This window comes from Brachionichthys hirsutus, chromosome 19, assembly GCF_040956055.1.
Source record: "Brachionichthys hirsutus isolate HB-005 chromosome 19, CSIRO-AGI_Bhir_v1, whole genome shotgun sequence".
In the NCBI taxonomy this organism is placed as follows: Eukaryota; Metazoa; Chordata; class Actinopteri; order Lophiiformes; family Brachionichthyidae; genus Brachionichthys; species Brachionichthys hirsutus.
Window position 1 is genome coordinate 1544692 of NC_090915.1, and position 19899 is coordinate 1564590.

At 49.1% G+C, this 19899-nt stretch overlaps 1 protein-coding gene across 1 annotated transcript in view; it reads left to right on the forward strand.

The window, feature by feature from the left end:
* The window catches only part of col27a1a (collagen, type XXVII, alpha 1a), a 31601-nt gene that overhangs the window by 5894 nt on the left and 5808 nt on the right, over nucleotides 1-19899 (forward strand). The window contains exons 6-30 of the mRNA XM_068752825.1: nucleotides 3570-3614; nucleotides 4859-4912; nucleotides 5236-5280; nucleotides 6171-6224; nucleotides 6798-6842; nucleotides 8615-8668; nucleotides 9706-9750; nucleotides 11328-11381; nucleotides 11518-11562; nucleotides 11976-12029; nucleotides 12383-12436; nucleotides 12780-12833; nucleotides 12920-12973; nucleotides 13171-13224; nucleotides 13296-13340; nucleotides 14480-14533; nucleotides 14642-14686; nucleotides 14767-14820; nucleotides 14904-14957; nucleotides 16132-16185; nucleotides 16758-16811; nucleotides 18488-18541; nucleotides 18738-18782; nucleotides 18923-18967; nucleotides 19081-19134. Coding sequence (XP_068608926.1) covers nucleotides 5260-5280; nucleotides 6171-6224; nucleotides 6798-6842; nucleotides 8615-8668; nucleotides 9706-9750; nucleotides 11328-11381; nucleotides 11518-11562; nucleotides 11976-12029; nucleotides 12383-12436; nucleotides 12780-12833; nucleotides 12920-12973; nucleotides 13171-13224; nucleotides 13296-13340; nucleotides 14480-14533; nucleotides 14642-14686; nucleotides 14767-14820; nucleotides 14904-14957; nucleotides 16132-16185; nucleotides 16758-16811; nucleotides 18488-18541; nucleotides 18738-18782; nucleotides 18923-18967; nucleotides 19081-19134 — 1146 coding nt within the window. The 5' untranslated portion in view covers nucleotides 3570-3614; nucleotides 4859-4912; nucleotides 5236-5259. The remainder of the gene's footprint in view (nucleotides 1-3569; nucleotides 3615-4858; nucleotides 4913-5235; nucleotides 5281-6170; nucleotides 6225-6797; nucleotides 6843-8614; nucleotides 8669-9705; nucleotides 9751-11327; nucleotides 11382-11517; nucleotides 11563-11975; nucleotides 12030-12382; nucleotides 12437-12779; nucleotides 12834-12919; nucleotides 12974-13170; nucleotides 13225-13295; nucleotides 13341-14479; nucleotides 14534-14641; nucleotides 14687-14766; nucleotides 14821-14903; nucleotides 14958-16131; nucleotides 16186-16757; nucleotides 16812-18487; nucleotides 18542-18737; nucleotides 18783-18922; nucleotides 18968-19080; nucleotides 19135-19899) is intronic.

Sequence of the window (19899 nt, forward strand, 5' to 3'; positions counted from 1 at the left end):
TCATTGTGTGTGTGTGTGTGTGTGTGTGTGTGTGTGCTGGCCTCAACACAGACGGGTTTTAATGTTGGCAGGAAGGATGTCATGAGGAATGAAGGGGAGTTTTTTTAATCAGAGGAACAAGGATAGGGAAGGATTGGGATCTTATCTTAAAAAGTGGGACGTGTCCTTCGGCTCGACGGGAGTGGAACGGGTCCGGGCCAAGAGTCAGTCCAGCGAGGCTACAACCTCCGGAACGCCGGACATTGTCTGCGACTGTCGCGATGCTTCGTGCGGCCTGAACTAAAATCATCTGTTCCATCTTTTCTTAAACAGTCAGACGCAAACACAGAGGATCCCGTAAACTCGCTCTCCGTGGCGTTTCAAACCAAAATGAGCCGTGCACACATTTCAAACAAAGTGGAAGCACGAGTTGATGAATTGAACTCGGAGGTGCAAACGGCCTCTGCGTGCCGTCGCCGTCGTCCCGGAGAGAAAGAGTTCTGCAACAGTGTCGGACTTGAGTTGGACCGCCTGGCGCTGAACATGTGGCTTTTGTTAGGGGGCTTGTATCTCCCTGCCCAAGCTGTATGTCTCTTTAACACACTCTCAGACGGAATGGAAAATGTAAAGCTCGTGGAAAAGAGGCGGGTGTGCAGGTCGGCGCCGCGGGAGAGGCTGTGCCGAGCCATGACGGACTTGATGGACTTCTTCTAATCGTTGCTCGACATAAAGTCAAAATCACCTGGCAGAAATTACCCCCCCCTTTCTTGACTACGTTGCAATGAGCAATGGAAAATAAATGACACCTGAGGTGCGCTATACCTGCTTGAAACTGTATCTCGATGACATCATCATGTCTGTGAAGTTGTAGCCATGGCAACTTCCTCTAGAGACACCCTGACATCGCCGCAGCTTGCCTCAGGTATCGGCCGACCAAGCACAGACACGATGACTGTAGAGGAAACTGGCTAAATCAACCGCACGGCGTCGGCCTCCTTCCGTCACGTAAACAGAACGTCCAATGATCTCGATGTCTCCCGCCGCTGGTCTAACCTCCCATCAGGACCGCCATGCCTGCACATCGCTGCATTGAGACGGGGATGTGAGTCACGGCAGGCTGTCTACCAATGGGCTCTTTGTTTGCTCCATGTTCAGCTCAGGTGGAAAGTCCCAGTCGAGTCCTGTCCCGTCGGTGCCTGCTGTAAGGTCGAAGCAGCGATGACTTTCATCATGATGTCCTCGTAGCGCCGGCCACCCTGAAACACCAATGTGCTGTTTATTCCCCCTCGGAGTCGTCTGGCCGTTTGACTTTCTGCGTCTCGCTTCCTTGACTCGCACCGAAGCTGTGGTTTAGAAAAACGGGAGCTTTTCCTTTATGCTATTCTTTATTTTCCCTTCATAGCATCGCTGTCTCAGACGCACCAAAACGCAAACCGACAGATACACAAGGGCCTCAGCTTGACACTTCAATCGGGAATTGTGGAATTTTGCTGCTGAGTTTCCGTGGTAAACTTTAATGGAGAAAGCAGCCAGGCTCTGAACGTGTGATGGGAGCATATCGGATTCGAACCCCTCAGACGAGCCAAGCATGTTCCGCTTGCTACAACCTTTGTTCTACCAGGCGGACTGTGAGCGGTTTTCCAGTCTGGTCCGAGGGGTCGCTCAGAGGGAGAACCGAGACTCAACTACGAGGCGGCATTAAGAGCCACTCGTCTCACCTTACGGACTCGATCCGTCTCCCTCCCGCTTCTTTCCCAGCCGGTACATCCATCTCTTTGCTCTTGTTTTATGTACTTTGGAAGCTCTTTTCCTGCACATGTTATACTGTATAAACCATATACATGTTTATTCGCTCTATGCTAAAAGGCAGCTGAGTACACAAACAACATTCTCGGCTACGCACGGGGCTAAGTAGCAGTTAGCATAGCTGCCCAAAACTTAAGTCACGGTCGGGTAAACTCTTTACGCTAAGCTAACTTACCCCTCTCCTGTTTCAAGTTGGTTGCTGTACTCAAAAGTTGTGAACTTCATGTGAGTATAAACCATAATTGGCGATGCTAACAGGAGTATGCTATCATTACAAAGTAGAATTATATACTGCAATTACCCTGCACAGTGTAGTTACTGTAGTACTTATACAAATGTCCCTTATTCATGAGAGTTTATTGTAGCGCCCAAAACCTGTTCCAAATCAACCCCTGTCCATTTAGCCCCTGCCCAACGTTCAAGCTACCAAATCCACATCATCATTATAGTTCTGAGAGAATTCAAATCAACCATCACGTTGTTTGTCCCACGAGAAGAACAAAGCATCTCCGCTACAAGCCAGGAAATCAGGATGCAGCGATGAGAGGGTTTCCACCAAACCGTCCCGTCAGCATCGTGCCTTCGTTCGGCGCGCCGTTCCCCAGCGGACATCCAAAACAAAGGGTTAATGTTCTGCGTGGAGCCAGACATTTGCTCTGAGTAATCATCTGGCTCCACGCTGCAGAGGGAAGTGGAAAGATGAAAGCTGAGATTAATGAGCTGAGCGGTATCCTGCTACCGGGTCGCTGCCCGCCGGAGGAAGGCCGTGGAGCACGTAGCCAGCAGGCTGTGAACAGACATGAGGCCTGCGGTCGCGCGAACACCCGCAAACCGGAGTGCGTACGGAACGGCCGATGGAAAAACATGTCCACAGACACAGTGTGCCTTTTATTGTGATTTTTTTCTGCCGAAATGAGCTTAAAGTTCCCGGGGGTGGGGGCTGGGGGGCTGGGGGGCTTACAGGCTGCTACCGTGGGGCTTTTGAAAATGAAAAGCATTCTGGTGGATTTATCTGATTGGACACACATGCTCATTAAGCAAGTGGAAGTGTAAACACGAGTGGGGTGGTGGGAACGGCCACTTTCTTTGACGAGGTCATAACGAGTCACAGAAGGACCTGGGATGGTCTGGGTGGGCCTAAAACCCAGAACCCCCCCAGCACCCCCCAGCTGGGAAGCATCCGCTCCTACACATGTTTGTACTACAAGTAAGCTGTGTATTGACATGCATGTGCATGTAGCATGTTTTACCGCCCACCTTTAATACTCACAGGCTCCCCCTAGTGGTGGGTTGACGACATGTGGCAGAAATGAATACGCAGATTGCAGAAACGCGTTTTGTTTACTGACATGGCGGCTCGATGTGAGGTTGAGGCGCCCCCCCCCCCCCCCCCCCCCCCTGGCTGCTGTCAGGTTGGACGGCTGGTGATTTTGCAGCAGAACTGAAGAAACCTTCAGTGTTGTCGTCCGATGCAGGCGGAGGGGGGGGCTGCTATCTGACTGGAACAGGAAGGCATTTATATCCTCAGCATGCCACGATCCTGGCTCCACCTCCCCATCACCGTTTCTCTGTGAACGCGGCCAATGGAAAGTCTGATCCCTTGACGGGAGTGCAGATTGATTCCGTGCATATGGCGCACAATTCGTCCGTCGTTGCGTTACTGCTAACATGCATACTCTGCTTCACGCAGAGCTTTGGCTGACCTGCGGCCTGTTTCAGAATGCGTGTGTGTTCTTTGTTGTGTTCCTCCTCTCACCTCCCGTGTCTTGTGTTTGTCTCCTCAGGGACACAAAGGTTACCCTGGTCCACCCGGCATCCCCGGAGAGCCTGTAAGTTCCCTCCTCCATGGGTAGCTCTCACAGATGTTGTCCTCCATGCCCGTGTTGTTCTTCACACTTCTGTTAATCCCAAGATAAAAATAATAATAATGTTTTGCCAATTTGCCAAAATGATATATTATTGTTGTTTAAAAGTCCTGCTGAAGCTCGTCCTCCTACCTGCACGTTGGTGTCCACCATCAATGACTAATCTCATCTCATTGCTTCAAAGCCCGCTCGGCATGAAGTCAGTGTGTGTGTGTGTGTGTGTGTGTGTGCACGCACCGAGCATGCCTTAGGGTAGCGGTAGCCATATGCGATTAGCCTGTTATGGAGCCCTGGTGAGGAGAGACATCTGGCCGGAGCGCCGAGCTGCAGCGATGCTCTCCAGGATATCAGGAAGCGATGCCAGAGAGAGAGAAGAGACACGGGGACGAGCCAACTAGGTCACCGGCGACACTCTTAGCGGCTCCGCTGCAGCTTTGGACACAGTTTTCCTTCATCCCGCTTTGTTTCCCTGTTTCTGGGTCCAGCCTCCATCCTGCAGCGTTTTAATCGAAGCCGCGTGTTCCGCTTTTCTTGCAGTCTCTTCATGCTGAAGCTGCTGCTCTGTCTTAAAAAAAAAAAACATCAGTTCAATGAACTCCTTTATTTGCTGCTGCAGGAGGGGGGAGGCGTGGCTCCGGCCTCCGGGCCCAGAAGGAGGACTTTAAATGTGCAGCCTTGTGTCCGGGCCTATTTTCAGTCGTTCCAGGTCGTCCCTCTCGGCGCTGGTATTAGTGAAAACCTGAGTCATGGAAAGCAGACGGGAACGTTTTCCTCGTTGTCACACACTTTTCAGAAGGTCCCCGTTCACCGGGTGACGTCGGCGGTGCAGGGAGTTCCCGTACGACTCATCCGTGGTGATTCTCACCGCCGGCTCCTTCCTCTTTCCCACGCGGCTCCAGCCGGGGTTCTGAATCATTGCAGCAGCAGTGACGGAATCGTGTGCACCACCGTGCGCGTTGGCCAGCCATTCAGAACAAAGTACATCAAGTGCTGATGCCTTCTGGTCACTGTACGGCGCCGGAGCCCCTCCTCGCCGCCGGCGCGGCTTCGGCTACGAGTGTGTGTGTCACAGGAAGTTCTGCATGAACTCATGGACGCAACCTGCTTGTTTGTGTGTGTTCTGCGTAGTCAAATGTGTGTTACTGTAATTTAGATCACCCACCACATCTCCCCCCCCCCCCCTCTCCCTCTCTCGCCCCGCCCTGCAGGGAGAGCGAGGTCCAGTCGGAAGCCCAGGTGCCAAAGGTTATCCTGGCAGGCAGGTGCAGTAAATCCTCTGCTGTGACTGGTACAGTTGTAGCGGGGGCCGTAGCGTGGGCGGGGGGGCAGCTGAAATTAGGTTATGTTGATCAGCTGAGTGGGAATATAAAACTAAATGACGTGTTTTTGGAGGAAGCTCCTCCCACAGCCGCTGCGTCTGTTCGTATACTGCAGTGTTTGCTCTGAAGTAACTGAATATACTTTTACATACATTGTGTTTTTGGGCCGCCGCTTCCCAGTGGCAACACTCAGTGTATTTGGGGAAACATTATTTGTGGTTTAAACCACTCAGTGTTGAATTTAAGTTCCTGTATTTGTTTTTCAGGGTTTACCGGGGCCTGTAGGACCAATGGGGCCTAAAGGCGTTCGGGTAAGCTAGCTCGAGTGCTTTACTACTGCTAACTAGCATGACAGGGGTGTGTGTATGTGTGTGTGTGTGTGTGTGTGTTGACATGTCTCATAGATGTGGATTAAATCTACATCAAAGCAGGAGTTGTTGTCGTCTTAGCTGAGAGAGAACACGCATGTGCAGCTGCAGGCGGAGCAGCCGTCCCGTACACGGATGCACTTTGCTGCACATGCTAACACATTCATACGTGTTTGCTTGACCGGCGTGCGCCACTGTTAATCATCTCGTAACGTAGCGGGCGTGTTACTGCATACAGACACACTGTGTGTACAAACACACACAACAAGAAGCACACAAACAGCCATTTCTGAATGTTGCGTTCCAATAAAGCTTCTTTATCAGCTCTCCTTGGCTGCTCCGACCCCTCCCCTGCCCCCACCAGCTGGAATTTCCTGTTTAAGCTCCGTATGAGGCCCTGCTGTCTTAAGGAGGCATTCTAGTCCCCTCTCTCCCCCTCTCTGCATCGCCTCATCGTGCACGCTGCCCTCTCCTGATGCTGGCGGCCGGTCCCGCCCCCACCCCCCGGTGTTTACCTGTTGTTTGTGCTTGTTGTCCTGTGTGTGTCTCACCCTGTACGTACAGCTCACCTGGTGTCCTGCTATCTACAGAGATCCCTGGCGTGAGGGTATGTGCCCTTGGACTACATCGTGGAAGCCAGCACCATGCAGTCCATGGGCATATACACTTGCCTCATGGCTTGGTTCTTCATGAAATCCCACCCTATCCATGCTGGACCGTCGGCCCCCGACACACAACCCCAGAGCGAATGGGAGACACTGTTCCTCCTGCTGCTCTACGGTATCCGAAAACTCACGCCCCGTATCCCTCCCCTCCTCTTTCCTCTCCTGCAGGGTTTCATTGGAATCCCGGGGCTTTTTGGCCTTCCAGGGTCTGATGGCGAAAGAGTGAGTCCTGATCAAATGTCTATTTTCTCTCAAGCACCGTCAGTAATTGCTAAAAGGCACAGTGACAAACTGAATCCGGCTAATGTCCCCGTGGGACGGCAGCAGTGGCGTCTCGCTCAGCTGCCCCTTTGCTACAACACGGGAAGCGGTAGCCAGCTGTTTGAATGCTGCTCTATAAGGCTGGGGGGGGGGAGGGGGGGGCGTTGATGATGACTCATCTGATTGGAGCCTTTGAACTGCCTGAACTCCTCCGGTCCCGTCTCACAAACATAAAGCCATCAGCCGGCCAGCCAGAGAGGCTTCACGCCGACAGCAGAGCAGATCAGCCTGTCCTCCATATATTACCGTGAGATGAGGCCTAAATCTCCCGTAATAGGCTGGGAACATGCCGGACAGGCTGCAGTCAGCTGTTCCTCTCACATGTTAAAGCAGGAGCTGAGAGGCGCTCACAGTTATGGCGTTTTGGGTTTCAGTCAGAAACGCTTCGGTTTTGATCCGGTTTTTACATAATGTGCTCTCTCTCTCTCTCTCTCTTTCTCTCTCTCTCTCTCTCTCTCTCGTTCTGACTTTCAGGGCATTCCTGGCGAACCAGGGAAGAGGGGCAAGATGGGTAGGCCGGTAAAGTTTTGTCTCAACATACTTTACAGATCCTCTTTCCAAAGTGTGATGAGCATGTGAATGTGTCATGATGTCTTAATTCCGTAACGGAGCTCTCAACCTCTCACAGTGAGGTCACGATTCAAGGCTACGTTCAAGAAACCAACACCTACACATGTGAAAGCTTAGGTCTGCATGCACGTCATTGTTTGAGGCCGCTCAGTGTTTCCACGGCTGTCGGAGCCGTTAGCTGCAGCCAGGACGCGGTGGAGTCCCACCAGACGCGGGTCGGGGTCTTGGATGCAGCAAGAAAAAGGCTTTTGTTGAGCGGGAGCCATCTGAACACGCATCGGCGTCTGTTTTAGGTGTGGCGAGTGAAGCGTGCAGCTTATTCTGTAATCAGACAGATGTGGAGGAGGAGGCTGTGTGTTTGCGTTTGTCGCCTCGTGTTGCGTCGTCAGAGACCTCCAAGCAGCTCGTTCCGCTCCTAAGTGGATCTACACCGTCCACCTGGTGATCTGGATCATCAAAAGGTTCTAGATTGTTCTTGGTGTCAAAAACAGAACATCCTTGGCAGAGGTAAAAAGACCAGTTTAGCCATTAGCTCATGACTGACTTGTAAATGTAAAAACACATCATCATCATCCTCATTGTCTGATCTAAAGCGAGGGCACTTCCATCCCTCGCCTCACCGCCGGAGGGCTAGGGTTAGAAGAAGAAGCCACTGAGTGCGATCCAGATGTTTTAATGGTAAAGAAATCATTCCACCAGTGAGGGAATCGATAAATCTAAACCAGTAGACCCCATTCAAAGGTTTTCCGTCAGTGGCCTCCTACCTCCTCAGGGTTTGTCCAGCCGCTGTGAGTTACGATTTAAGAACGGAACATCCTAAAGGCTCGTGTCTTCTTCAAAGTCAGGCTTGTTTTTGTAGTTTTCCACATCTGTCCTGAGCTTTTTCGACGGTGATGACGAGTTGTGCGCCTCCTTTGTGCACCTTTGTGCACCTTTACTATGGTGTCAAAATCTAAATGTCAAAAATGATTCCGTTTTTCTTCCAACGCAAACAAGACTTAGACTTGCATTTAAACATTGGATTTCATTCCTAAAGAAGTTACAGATTACAATAAAAAGATAAAACATCTCTGCGGCTGCAAAAGTCAAGTCTCTCTATCGCTATCTGTGCTAATTAGCATTTAGAGACAACGCGAGGCAGAACGCAGCCGTTATGAGTTTCTCTGGGTGGTTGGAATTCTGGACGCTCCAGACGTGGTTTTCCCAAATTGTAGCAGATCTCAGATTAGCATCCCATTTAGTGCCAAATGGACAAAGTAACTATGAAGCTGCTGCTGCATTTAGACAGTAAGGGGAGCAGTTGGCCGCCCACGCCGAGTGTAACGATGTCATTATGCGTCTGGCGGTCGTTTTCGCATCGCTTTACGTTCTAATGTTGCATTTGACGCGCTTGAAGGGTTATAATTGTCGTGCTGTTTCAGCAGCAGCACGTCGGTTGTGTAACGGCCGTTTATGACTTGTTTAAAGACGATAATAATTTACACGCTGGTGTAAGGAGTAGTCAAATCTTTTTTATAAGGGTTTAAAATGATTTACTATATTTTAATACCGGTATATATTATATAATCTTTTCGTTGTCTTAGTCGTAGTTTGATGATTTTAAATGTTTTAATCATGGCTAGGTTAGTTCTGCTTCAGCGTTGTACGTTTAAAGTAGCCGACGTCGTTCTGGGTTCGTTTCCATGACGCAGCAGAACATAAAAGCTCTGCTCTCTTCCTAGGGGTTTCCAGGGGACTTTGGGGAGCGAGGACCACCTGGACCAGATGGAGAGCCGGTACGTCACACATGATCACGGAAAACACACACACACACACTGAGCAGTGGTTTCTCTCACACCATCGCCCCTCTGGTTCTGACATGTTGGCAGCCCTGGTGGGTCGATCATCTGGCGCTCCAGCACTTTTTCTGTTTGTCTGCGTTATTTGAAGTTCGTTTTTTTTGCACTCTGGACAAGCTGCGCTGCCGTAGCTCATTTCATACCATGCCTTCCTCTGTTTTAGAGGACTTGACTTGGCTCCAGCGTTAAAGGCGGGACCAGTGTTGCTGGCTCAGCATTCTAATGCCAGGAAACTGGCCCCCCCGACTCTCACAAGTGGTATAATTAGGAGGTGAAACCCAAGAATAGTAAATACGAGGTAACACAATGTCACTTTGATTAATTGTTCTCAATGAGGTAACGATCGGTCACGTGTCCTTGATGAGGGCGGCTTCAAATCCTCGTCTTCAGCGCGCCGGTGCTTTGAGCCACATTAGCGCGCTAACAGACTCACGGTGATGTTAGTCGCGTGACACTTGGCGTGCTTGATAACCATGTTTACGTTCTTCTATTAGCATATTAGCACGTTACCATTTGGTTCTATGAGTGTTTGTATAACGCTGTCTTCTTAAACTATAATCAGGAAAGCACATTAACGTCCCATCAGAATTGGGATGGATTTTATTCCCATTGTCGATGAACAGGATTCACAAACTAGGACTTTTTTGGTGCCAACATGAAATCACAATAAAGATAGACTGAGATAAAAAAATATGAATATGAATGTACCAAATATTCATCTTTCATTTTTGGAGGAAGAATGAACCTGCGGATTTAAAACCCTCCGGTGGGACGATGGGCTCGCACCCCCCCCACCCCCCACCCATTCGCCTCAGACACACACAAACATGCACATAGCCCCCTCTCATAAGCTGTGATGAACACTGAGCCACTCTTCTGAGCATGTTTGTTTAAAAAGGAGCCAATAACCCCAGAAACCTGCTCCTGCTCCCTCTCCCTTCATCTCACGTCTCTTTCTCCTCCTCTCCGACTAGGGTGACCTGGGAGCCCCCGGTCCAAATGGAGTCCTTGGACTTATTGTGAGTAGCAGTGTGAGTGTGTTTCTGTGTGTAGCCCACCGTAGGTTTAACTTCCTGTTTTCCACCTCTTGCACAAATGCGTGTTTGTAAATGACGGTAACGGTAACGGTAAAAATAGTCTCCTCATTACATGCTGTGTGTTTCTGGAATCCAATATGGGCAGGTTTGTAAAGCCTTCATTTTAAAGTTTGCGCCTCCTGCTTCCTCTCGGGACAGACATGTAATCGTCGATCGATCGAACAGAACTCCTTTCTTCCCTCCGGAATCCGTGTTTGAACAGGAACCATCTCCTCGCCCACCCATCACCGTGCCCTCCTTGCACGCCCGGTCCAACAGCCACATGATTGTGTCTAATTACAGCGTCTCCCTGGTTTCTCTTGTCCCGTCTTCGCCCCGGCTGCTGCCGCTCCTCCGGGTCTATTCTGGGCCCCCGGTGGTGGCAGCAGGCCTGTAATTGGAGGACCGTCTGATTACAGCTCTGCTCTTAGCTCCGAGTCCCCTGCATCCATCTGACCCCACAGCAACCGAGCTCTGCTTCAAACATGCGGATGCTCAAACGGCCATGTCTCAGGACAGGCCTGAAGGGGGACGGCAGGCAGGAGGGGGACGGCAGGCAGGAGGGGGACGATAGGAAGGAGGGGGACGGCAGGCAGGAGGGGGACGGCAGGCCGGAGGGGGACGATAGGCCGCTGTCAGAGGAGGGAAATTGACAACAGCATTTATTTATGTCTACAGAAGTTTGGAACTTTAAAAGATTTTCATGCTGAACGTATTTATATTTTCTTAGTATGATGAGTGGTTCTGACCCGGCCGAGAGGTGCCCCTGTGCGTCCCCCCCGTGCGCCCCCCCACGCGCCCCCTGCAGTTTGCAGTGATGATAACCCACAAATCTGACTTCAATTAAACTGCTTGTAGAGCATAATGTAAAAATTTCTTAATGGATGTCTGCAAACAGGAAAGTAGGAAATGTTTCGTTGTTGGAGACAATTAAACAGAAGTGGGCTCTGGAAAAGTATTTTAAAGAGGCCAATCGTCCCTCTTGAAAGTGAAACTTAATGGAGTGCGTTTGAGGTTTCGAATAACATGATGCCATGATAATCCCCGATAAATATTTCATACGCTCTGTGAGTCTTTACGAGGAGAGAGTGAGACACGTTTGAGGCCTGCGCCGCCTCTCTGCAGCGATGGCGCTAAAGCTAAAGCCCAACACAGAATCCGGAGACCAGAAGAACCCAATCCGGGCTTTATCTGCTCCGCGTAATCCAATCAATGCAATCAAACCCGGTTCTGGTTTGTTATTCTAGTGTCTTTCTTTAGCATTCTTTTCCAGTTATGGAACGAGCATTAATCGTTATGTTTGCATCACTTTGGTCGAGAAACTCGTCAGAACACAGGACAGAATCCTGATCTCACAAATTTCTTCCTTTATCATTCATCTGTTGTTCTTTGCTTTGCAACCCGGCGACGGTGTCGATCCATCCTTCGTTTTCAAAGCCAAATGCAAATGAAGTCCCCTGATGACCGATGACATCACTGAGTGTGGATATGGGTCTGATTTGTCCCTCTTCTGACATCAGGGTGATATGGGACCTGTTGGGGAAATGGGCCTTCCGGGACCGAATGGACTGAAGGTAAACACACACACATGGATGGACACCATCGCATGAAACAGAAGGGACAATAAGAAGACGTTCATCAGGACTCAGGCACACAGAACAGTGGCTTTCAGGCAGGGTCACTCTCCAACCCATCTGTTGTGTCTTCCAGGGGGTGCCCGGAAATCCCGGAGAACCAGGACTGAAAGGTGATAAGGTGATCTGAATATTCCTGTTATTGGCCCGTGTTCGAGCAGCATGTGATGCATTTGTGCTCCTTTGCATCCTCTTGTATCTGTGTCTGTTCAACCCTGAGACCGGCAGCATGCTTTCAGCCAGGCAGCCTGACGAAGATGTGATGTTAGCTTTTAGCTTTAGCGACAAGCCTGGTTCAGCAAATAAAAAATCCCCAAAAATCTGTTTAAGTTATTAAATAAAATATTGCATACGCTTAGTCCTGTCCTTTCTCTGAGACGCGGATGTCCCCAGTGGCGTTATAAGACAGACTGAGGTCTTTACAACTTAACTCAACGAGATTGAGCCTTTCTTTTGTAAATGTTCACATGTCATCATTCTCCCTAATGTTTCTGTCTCTTCCTTTCTGTCCATACCTTCATTTACCTGCGTCAGGGTGACATTGGGATTCCTGGAGAGCAAGGGGAGCTCGGGTACAAAGGCGACAAGGTACATCGCCCGGGCAACGCACGTGCACACGCCATGATTCTCTTCATCGTGCGCCCTGCATGCTGCGTCCAACACATACGTCCAGAGTTACACAGCCTTTGTTGCAGAACTGGGCCTGTTGCAAACGACTTAACCAGATGTGTGCAGCTTGTGGAAATTATGATGGTCTCAATTCTCCTTTGTCTGGATGTGTAAGCAAAGTCTAACCCATTTAGCATTGTAGAGCAGAGTGGTCCCAAGACATAAGAGGAACACTGAGCAGAGTAATGCATGTCTAATTTCTGCTTCCCTAGGAAGTACACCAGAGTTCTGAACACTGTCTGACTGTACGGGTTTTTTTCTGCGTTGGGCAGGGCATTATGGGGGCTCCAGGATTACCGGGCCTGCGTGGGAAACCTGGACCGCAGGTTAGTTTAGTTAATGAGCAAAACGTGCGCACGTGTGGGTTAAATGCTTTAAATATATATAATTGATGATTCTCATAGATCGGCCCATTCAGGCTGCAGTGAGTTAGCTTAGCTTAGCATGAAAACTAAAACTGAGGGACAACTATTAGCCTGCATCTGTCAAAATGTAGTAAAAACACTTTCCAGCGCTTAACTATACAGAACCTGAACTTTACACCAAATGGGTGTGTCCACATGGGGTTATGGTCTGTTCTTCAAGCTCTTGGCAAGGAAATACATTTTCCCAAAGTTCCCGACCATTCCTTGGAATGACTTTTCCCACTCCTGCTTGTCTTTGTTGCAGGGTAAGCTCGGTGAAAGAGGCCCCGATGGCGCACCTGGCCCACCTGGCCCAGAGGTTTGTAGTTCCACTGCCGCTTTAACCGTGTGTCTCCATTTCAGTCCCACAACGGGAATCTTTATTTATGTACTTGATGCCGACAGGGTTTCCCTGGTGACATGGGACCACCGGGAGAAAACGGGCTTGAAGGACCAAAGGTTGGTCAACTATTAGCCTCTCAGCTAAACGCTAATGGGTCAGAACATAAAACAGAACGAGACAAAGCGGCTGATATATTTTATTGATATGTTGCCATGTTTATATGAGTAAAATGCTAGCATTTGCTAATTAGCACTAAGAGCCAATTGTACGAAGTGTACCTTACCATGTGGTGACTGTTTTTTAACCCCTACAGGGAAAGTCGGGTGCCAGAGGATTACCGGGCCCAAGAGGGGTTCCTGGCCTGGAGGTAAGACTGCCCGCGTCTGAATGACTCCAAAGAACATGATTCATGATAAAATCAATATAATCTGCTTCCAGGGAGACGAGGGCCCGATCGGACCTCCGGGAGCAACAGGACTAGAGGTGAGTTGTTATAGAAACACCGGGGGAGGTGATCGGACGATGTGCAACAAATACCTAACTTTAAATCACGTGTTGCCAAGACAACACGCCCGATCAGGTAATTGCTGTCTTGTTTGGAGTTAAATGGAGGATGCTGTGTCTCGTCCCGACACGTCGGTCTGCCTGGAACCCTTGTTCTCGGCCACCAGGGGGTAATAACCTCCATCACGGCGTTTATAACCTCCATCACAGTGTTTATAACCTCCATCACGCCGTTTATAACCTCCATCACGGCGTTTATAACCTCCATCACAGCGTTTATAACCTCCATCACAGCGTTTATAACCTCCATCACAGGCTTTCTGCTCTTTTTTTGTTTTGTTCTTTTTAACTTTCATTTTGTGCCAAAAGCTACCTGTTTTCCTCGCTCAGTTAATCTCCTTTCTTTTTCCTACTCCCAGTCAGTGTGTACTTTCTGTGACTCCAACTCCCTCCACACTCCCCCTGTCTCGCACCCACTCACCCGTCTCCTCGCTCCTCCATCTGATGGGACAGACTCGTCCCGGAGCTGTCCTCCTCCTGATCCAGCTGCCTCTCAGTTTAAGGCTCTCTTCGCTGTCCTCTCTTTTTAACCTTCTCCGTTGCTCTAGTTTCTCCTGCAGACACCAGTCTGGATCGGCGGTGAATCCAGGATGCACCGTATTAAACCTGAAGTTAATACTAACATTTGCTTTCACCGTGTGCTTCTGAGTGAAATAGCTGCCAACTTTTCTGGACTTCTCTAGAATTGTTGAATCACTCAGTCTTTAGTTTAGTTTGGCTTACATATTTCTGTGCTTGGAGATATGGGTGGTAAAAAAGCACTTAGCCCCCCTCTTAACTTTGGGGATTACGGTCTGTGCAGCATTACAGTCATCGAGCTCTTTCACCGCCTGCCAGAATGTCCTGTTAGAATTAGCTGCACATGCCGTCGCATATTTTGGAGGCATTTAGAGCGATCTGCGTCGTTTGCAGGTTTCTTGCCGGCATCGTCTTTGAGCAGTTGCCTCACGGGAAGCAGATGCTCAACGTTTATCAATCTTGTAATGGATGCTAACGACGCGCTAACTGCATGTGTCTGCCATTCGCCATTCATTGTGCTGTGCTGTGTCTTCATTCAGGGCAGAATAGGCAGAAAAGGGTTTCCTGGGAAGGCCGGGCCGGAGGGAGTTAAGGTAAACTCAAATACTAGGATCACACATGGTGTTGTCTTTTTTCCTCAAAATACAAAAAATAGAATTGATTATTGTAAACTGATCATTTATTAAGTGTTGTCTGTGCAGGGAGAGTCTGGCATCTCAGGGAATGTTGGATCCATGGGAGAAAGAGTAAGAAACGCCATTGCAATGCATCCCCCCCCCCCCCCAGGTGTCTATCTGTTCATCCAACATGGAGTGTGTGATTTTAGGGCTTGATGGGTTTCATCGGACCGGTGGGAGAGGCAGGACTGGCAGGGGAGAAGGTACAAATGTGTCCTTGTGAATTCATCGTTAGGTGTTACAATTCTTAAGAGCTTTGACTGATGTCGTACTCGTGTCTACTCAGGGGGACCGAGGGGAGATGGGCCTCCCCGGACCGCCTGGAGAAAAGGGATCAACGGTGAGACTCGGTGAACAAGACTTGAGTTTGGTGAACACTTTCTGGGTGTAAATCTTCACCTTGATCTAAACTTGGTGTGGTATTCCCATGGGAATATGTTGATGTGTGGGACTGAGCCAACACCAAGAATGTACCAAAGCAGAAAGGAGGCTCGTCGCCTGATGGACCACGTGGAGGCCTGTTTCCTTTGCGGCAGACGGAGACCTTTAGCTGGAGTTTAAACAAAGAACTTAAGAGTTCCAGCAGATCACTGCGAATGATTTACCTCCTCAGACGTCTTTAATGGCCTCAGGAAATTCTGACTTCTCCATCTGAAGCCCCAAATGCCCCAGAGGTTGTTTTCAGAGGCCCGAGCGTCCTCGCAGGTCTTTATTTCCGCCGTGTTCCTGTTCTGTACCTCGCTCTGCCGTCTCCTATCTTTAGCCTCTAACTCTAACGTTTACTCTCTGAGCGTTTAGCCATCCTCGAGGAAGAAAAGTGACATTTCCTGCTGGCGGTCGTCCAGCCAGACCTAAACACACACACACACACACACACTTAAACACACTCGTAAGGACGTTCTCTGTTGTCCCGATGGCTCAGCTGCAAAACAGAAACCGACCCCCTGGAAAAGCCTGCGTCATACAACAGGAAAGAAGCCGACCAGCAGACATCTATTTTGCTGACAGAGCTAGCATACAGTTATACGGCATGAGATCAGAGCCGCCTGCTGCGGTGCATATATGATAGGTTTTATTGATCGGAGTGGTCCCACTGGGAACACTTCCTATTACATTATTACTTTTGTTTGCAAATGTCCGAGCCAAAAAGTGCAGCCCAATAAAATATGGAGAAAAGCGGCCAAACGCAGTTAGCTTTCACATATAAAATAATGTCCTCAGGGTTGCTGCTTTTCTCTTTTCACAGCCGTGACTTATTGCTGGCGAGCATGTGCGTTCCCGTGTGCAGAGCGTTCCTGCAGACGGTTGTTTGTAATTGTGCTAACATGTGTTTGTGTGCCTGCTTCAAGCAGATTTCAATTATGTGCATGAGTTCAAAGAGGGGAATTGAGGGTTTTTTGATTTGGTCTAATAAAGTTTTATTCAAGCTAATTTCTGTGTGTCAAAACAATGAGTCAGTTGTGTGCAAAGTACCCAGTTGTAATCCATGTGTTTGTGCCTGTGTGCCTATGTAGGGTCACCCAGGGACACCGGGTCAGACTGGGCCTACTGGGGACCCAGGAAGACCAGTAAGTGCCCGCTCTTCTCCTCATTGTGCATCCTCACCCTTCTTTTTACATCATAGATGATAGCGTGTTGTTTGTGGGATTGTAGCTATCAACATCAGGCCCTCCCTCCGTGGATTAAGGCTAGCTTGTACCTTAGCATTGATGGCTGCAGCGTGAGGAGAGCTGGCAGCTTCCCGCTGATCCCACATCAGCCTCTTGTCAGTCAGAAGCCCGACACCTCAAACCAATTAGAAGCTGCCACTTCTCTTCATTTCCCCTCGCTCGTCCTTTACGAAAACAGCTTTGACAGAGCAACGGGGCCACAGAGGGGCCACAGGTGGGGGGGGCACAGAGCCACCAAAACAAACATAAATATAGGGCTCCGGGGTGCCAGGATTCCAGAGCAGGTGTTTTAATTGGTCGGAGAGATGGATCCAACAACAAACCCCAGAATGTGTCCCTGAGGTCAATCGGGCCTTCAGGGTCAACAACCAGGGGGGGCTCTGCGCTCCATCAGTGGAAGCCTTTGTTTTATCGCTCCTTCTGTCCCCCCCGCCCCTTCCACTTCATCTCCGGTTCCCTTTGTGCATCAGGGCCCACATGGAGTGGCAGGACCAGCCGGTACCAGAGGACCCAAAGGCTTGCGGGTATGTTCCACACTTGATCTGCAAGTTCTAGACTTTACTGTGTGAACCTAATGGAGTCTCAGCTTCTTCAGAAGTCCGGTTATAACCGGCAGCTGGAAGAACTTTAAACCGAAAAAATGGAACAATGATCCATAATTGTTGGAAAGATCTGCCGTCAATCCGGATACATGACATTCGTCGTGGAAAATTTGACCTGGCTCGTTCGGAGTTTGCGTTGCAGATAAATTTAGCAAACTGGGGAAACTCGGCTGGCATGTATTGTCTTTATTTTTCCAAGGTTTCCTGTTGTTCCGGGTTAGCAGAAATTTTCATAATTCAAAATAGCCGTAATTAGTCCCTGTTGGAAACAGCTATGGAAACACGAGGCCAGCCTTTTCTGGGAGAATGCTCAGCGGTGGTTGAATTTTAAAGCTCATTTCTTTGTTTTTGGTTTTATCATTGCATCGTCGGGGCTGCTGTGGATGCCATGTTAAATAACTGATGTAAATATAAGAAGAGCATTAATTAGAGCTTCAGTTCGTATAGTCATCAGCTGTAGAAAATGTCCATAAAGGTGATTTTATAATAAGCTATTCAACTAAAAGCCAGACTTCGCCCGAGGTTTGTCTTGTTGCCGTGGAATCGTATCCGACTCCGGAGCGTTTCCTGAGCAGAGGAAACGAGCTGTTGTTTCACCCGACTGAAGGCCATCAGCAGGACGACTTTAAACTACATTAATAAGTTCTTGTTCACTTGGTCTCTGTGGACTGGAGTGGTACCCCCCCCCCCCTGAATATTTCACTCAGCCTCTTAACATGTAAGAGATGCGATGAGGGTTAATCCAGTCACGGCTCTAAAGCTGCATGAGGAGCCAGCGCCACTTTATCTGCATGTCTGGTGTGGCACAATCGCATTGAGAGGGATGTGGATGAATTCACATTCATCTCACTTGGAGATCATTTAAAGAGATGCTTTGGACTGTTTTGAATCTGCGTATAAATCGGTCCAGTTATTTAAAACGAGGCATTATATTAGCGTTGTCCCAGTTCTCCAGGAGTCCTGGAATATTTCCCTAATCCGGCTGTGTAAACTGAAGCGGTGGGTAGCAGGTACCCCAGACAGGAATGTTAATCAGCTCCATGTATAATAGGCTTATAGCACCTCAGCTAGCTCCATTCTCCCTGGGCTACACTCCCACTGTGCTCAATGATCATCCACTCGCCGTCCTGCGTGGACGCATCGAGTCTCATCTGCGTTCTCCTTTGAAATAATTAATGACGAGCAGAAATGATCTTCGTCAGCATGATCAGCCATTAAGCATCTTCCTCAGTGGTGCTGAGGAAAGAACTGGTCTCCGGCCTGGATCCCATTATCACCGCCGCTCACTGGACCAGCAATCCTTTGAGCGCTTCAGATTGATCATGTTTGACAGATGCATCCATGCAATCTAAACACAGGCTGTGCTGAGTGTGTGTGTGTGTGTGATTTAAATACACTTCATACCCCGGAGACTTTCACTCCCATAAATGACAACCTAAAGGAAGCTGAGCTCCACATCGTCCACGCACACTTCCTGTCGTGTTTACCTTGAAACGTGTGGCTGATGACGGCGGTGCAGTTTGGCCCCCGTGGCGTCGGCCGTCTGGCTGGGCTGCAGTGACCTCTGTTGGTCAAGTGACAGCTGTCTTGTATTTCAGGGAGCGATAGGGCCCGACGGTCCGATGGGAGAAATGGGCTTAGAGGGAAAGAAGGTAAGAAATCCACTTTGATGAATACATTTATTGGGATTCCTTGGTTTTTATATAAAATGTGGAGCATTCACAAAGCCGTGCTGTGCAGACGTAGAGTAAATAAGCCCGCATCTCCATGGAGTCGGGAGGAAGAGGATGTGCAAGCTGACATGATTTAAACTGAATGGCTGTCGCTCATCCTTCCCTCTATCCGCAGGGTTCCGATGGTCCTCCAGGAAAAATAGGGTTTCCAGGGTCACAGGTGATTTGAGCGTTAAAAAAATTAAATGATCTTAATATCTGGAGACGCTTGTACTCCATCCCTGCGTGTTCAATACCTTATCAGTTGTAGACGGCGTGTTTCCTGAATTCAAATAAGCTCTTTTGTTTTCATGTGTAAAGGGAAAGATCGGCGAGCCGGGGGAAACGGGGCCTAAAGGTTTTCCTGTGAGTTCATGCTTGTGCAGATCTTTTCTCCTAAAGCTCTGCAGCCTGCATGCAGTGTTCTGTATTTAGTGTTTAATAATGCACTTGGGCCTCACTCGTCCTTCTGTTTCCAGGGTGTCCAAGGGTCCTCGGGGCCTCCAGGGGACAAGGGAATAGCAGGCGAGCCGGTACGACCCTCCTCTACCTGGTCCTTCATTTCCCGCATCTTTACTCCTCCTCTTCATCTTCACATCCTCGTCTCCCTCTGAGGCACCTTCCATTTCAGCCTTCAACTCATCAGATATTTATTCTCCATTATTCATCACTATATTTAGTCCCTTAAATTAGCCTGTAATAAAGGTTTCCTCCGCATACGCCCGACTCCTTTCTTCCACATCTGCTCTGTAGACAAGAAGATTGTAATGGAAGGCTAAATCCATGTCTTTATTCCCATGAGGAATTCCCTATCCGTGTAGTTTTTATTTATTTGGTGCATGCTAAAAGAGGAAGAACAGAAGAAGCTGGATTAAAGAATAAGCCTGTTTAAGCTTCAGCAGTATTAGATGCAGGGGTCAGTTCTCTGTTGTTGTCATCGGTGTGAACGAATCAGTGTTTCCATGACTCTCTAGTCATTATCGCTCGCAGGGAACACACACACATCTGAACTCTGACATTCAGTTTGGATTGAATGTTCTCTTTTAGCTGGAGACTCGTCCCCAGCAGGTTTCAGTGGGTTTAGTTTTCCCCGCTGACAAACTAACAGCAAACAAATGGACACGAGAGAAACCATGACCTCCATTGTGGAGGAAATTAGAGCCGGAGTCTCTCAAAGACTCTCGATACATAAATATGAAAAAGAAATCCTCTTTCTGAAATCACCTTTGTCCGTTGTGCCGCACAGCTGCCTTCATCCCTGCAGTGTGTACAGATGTTGTGCTGATGTGTCTGCGGTA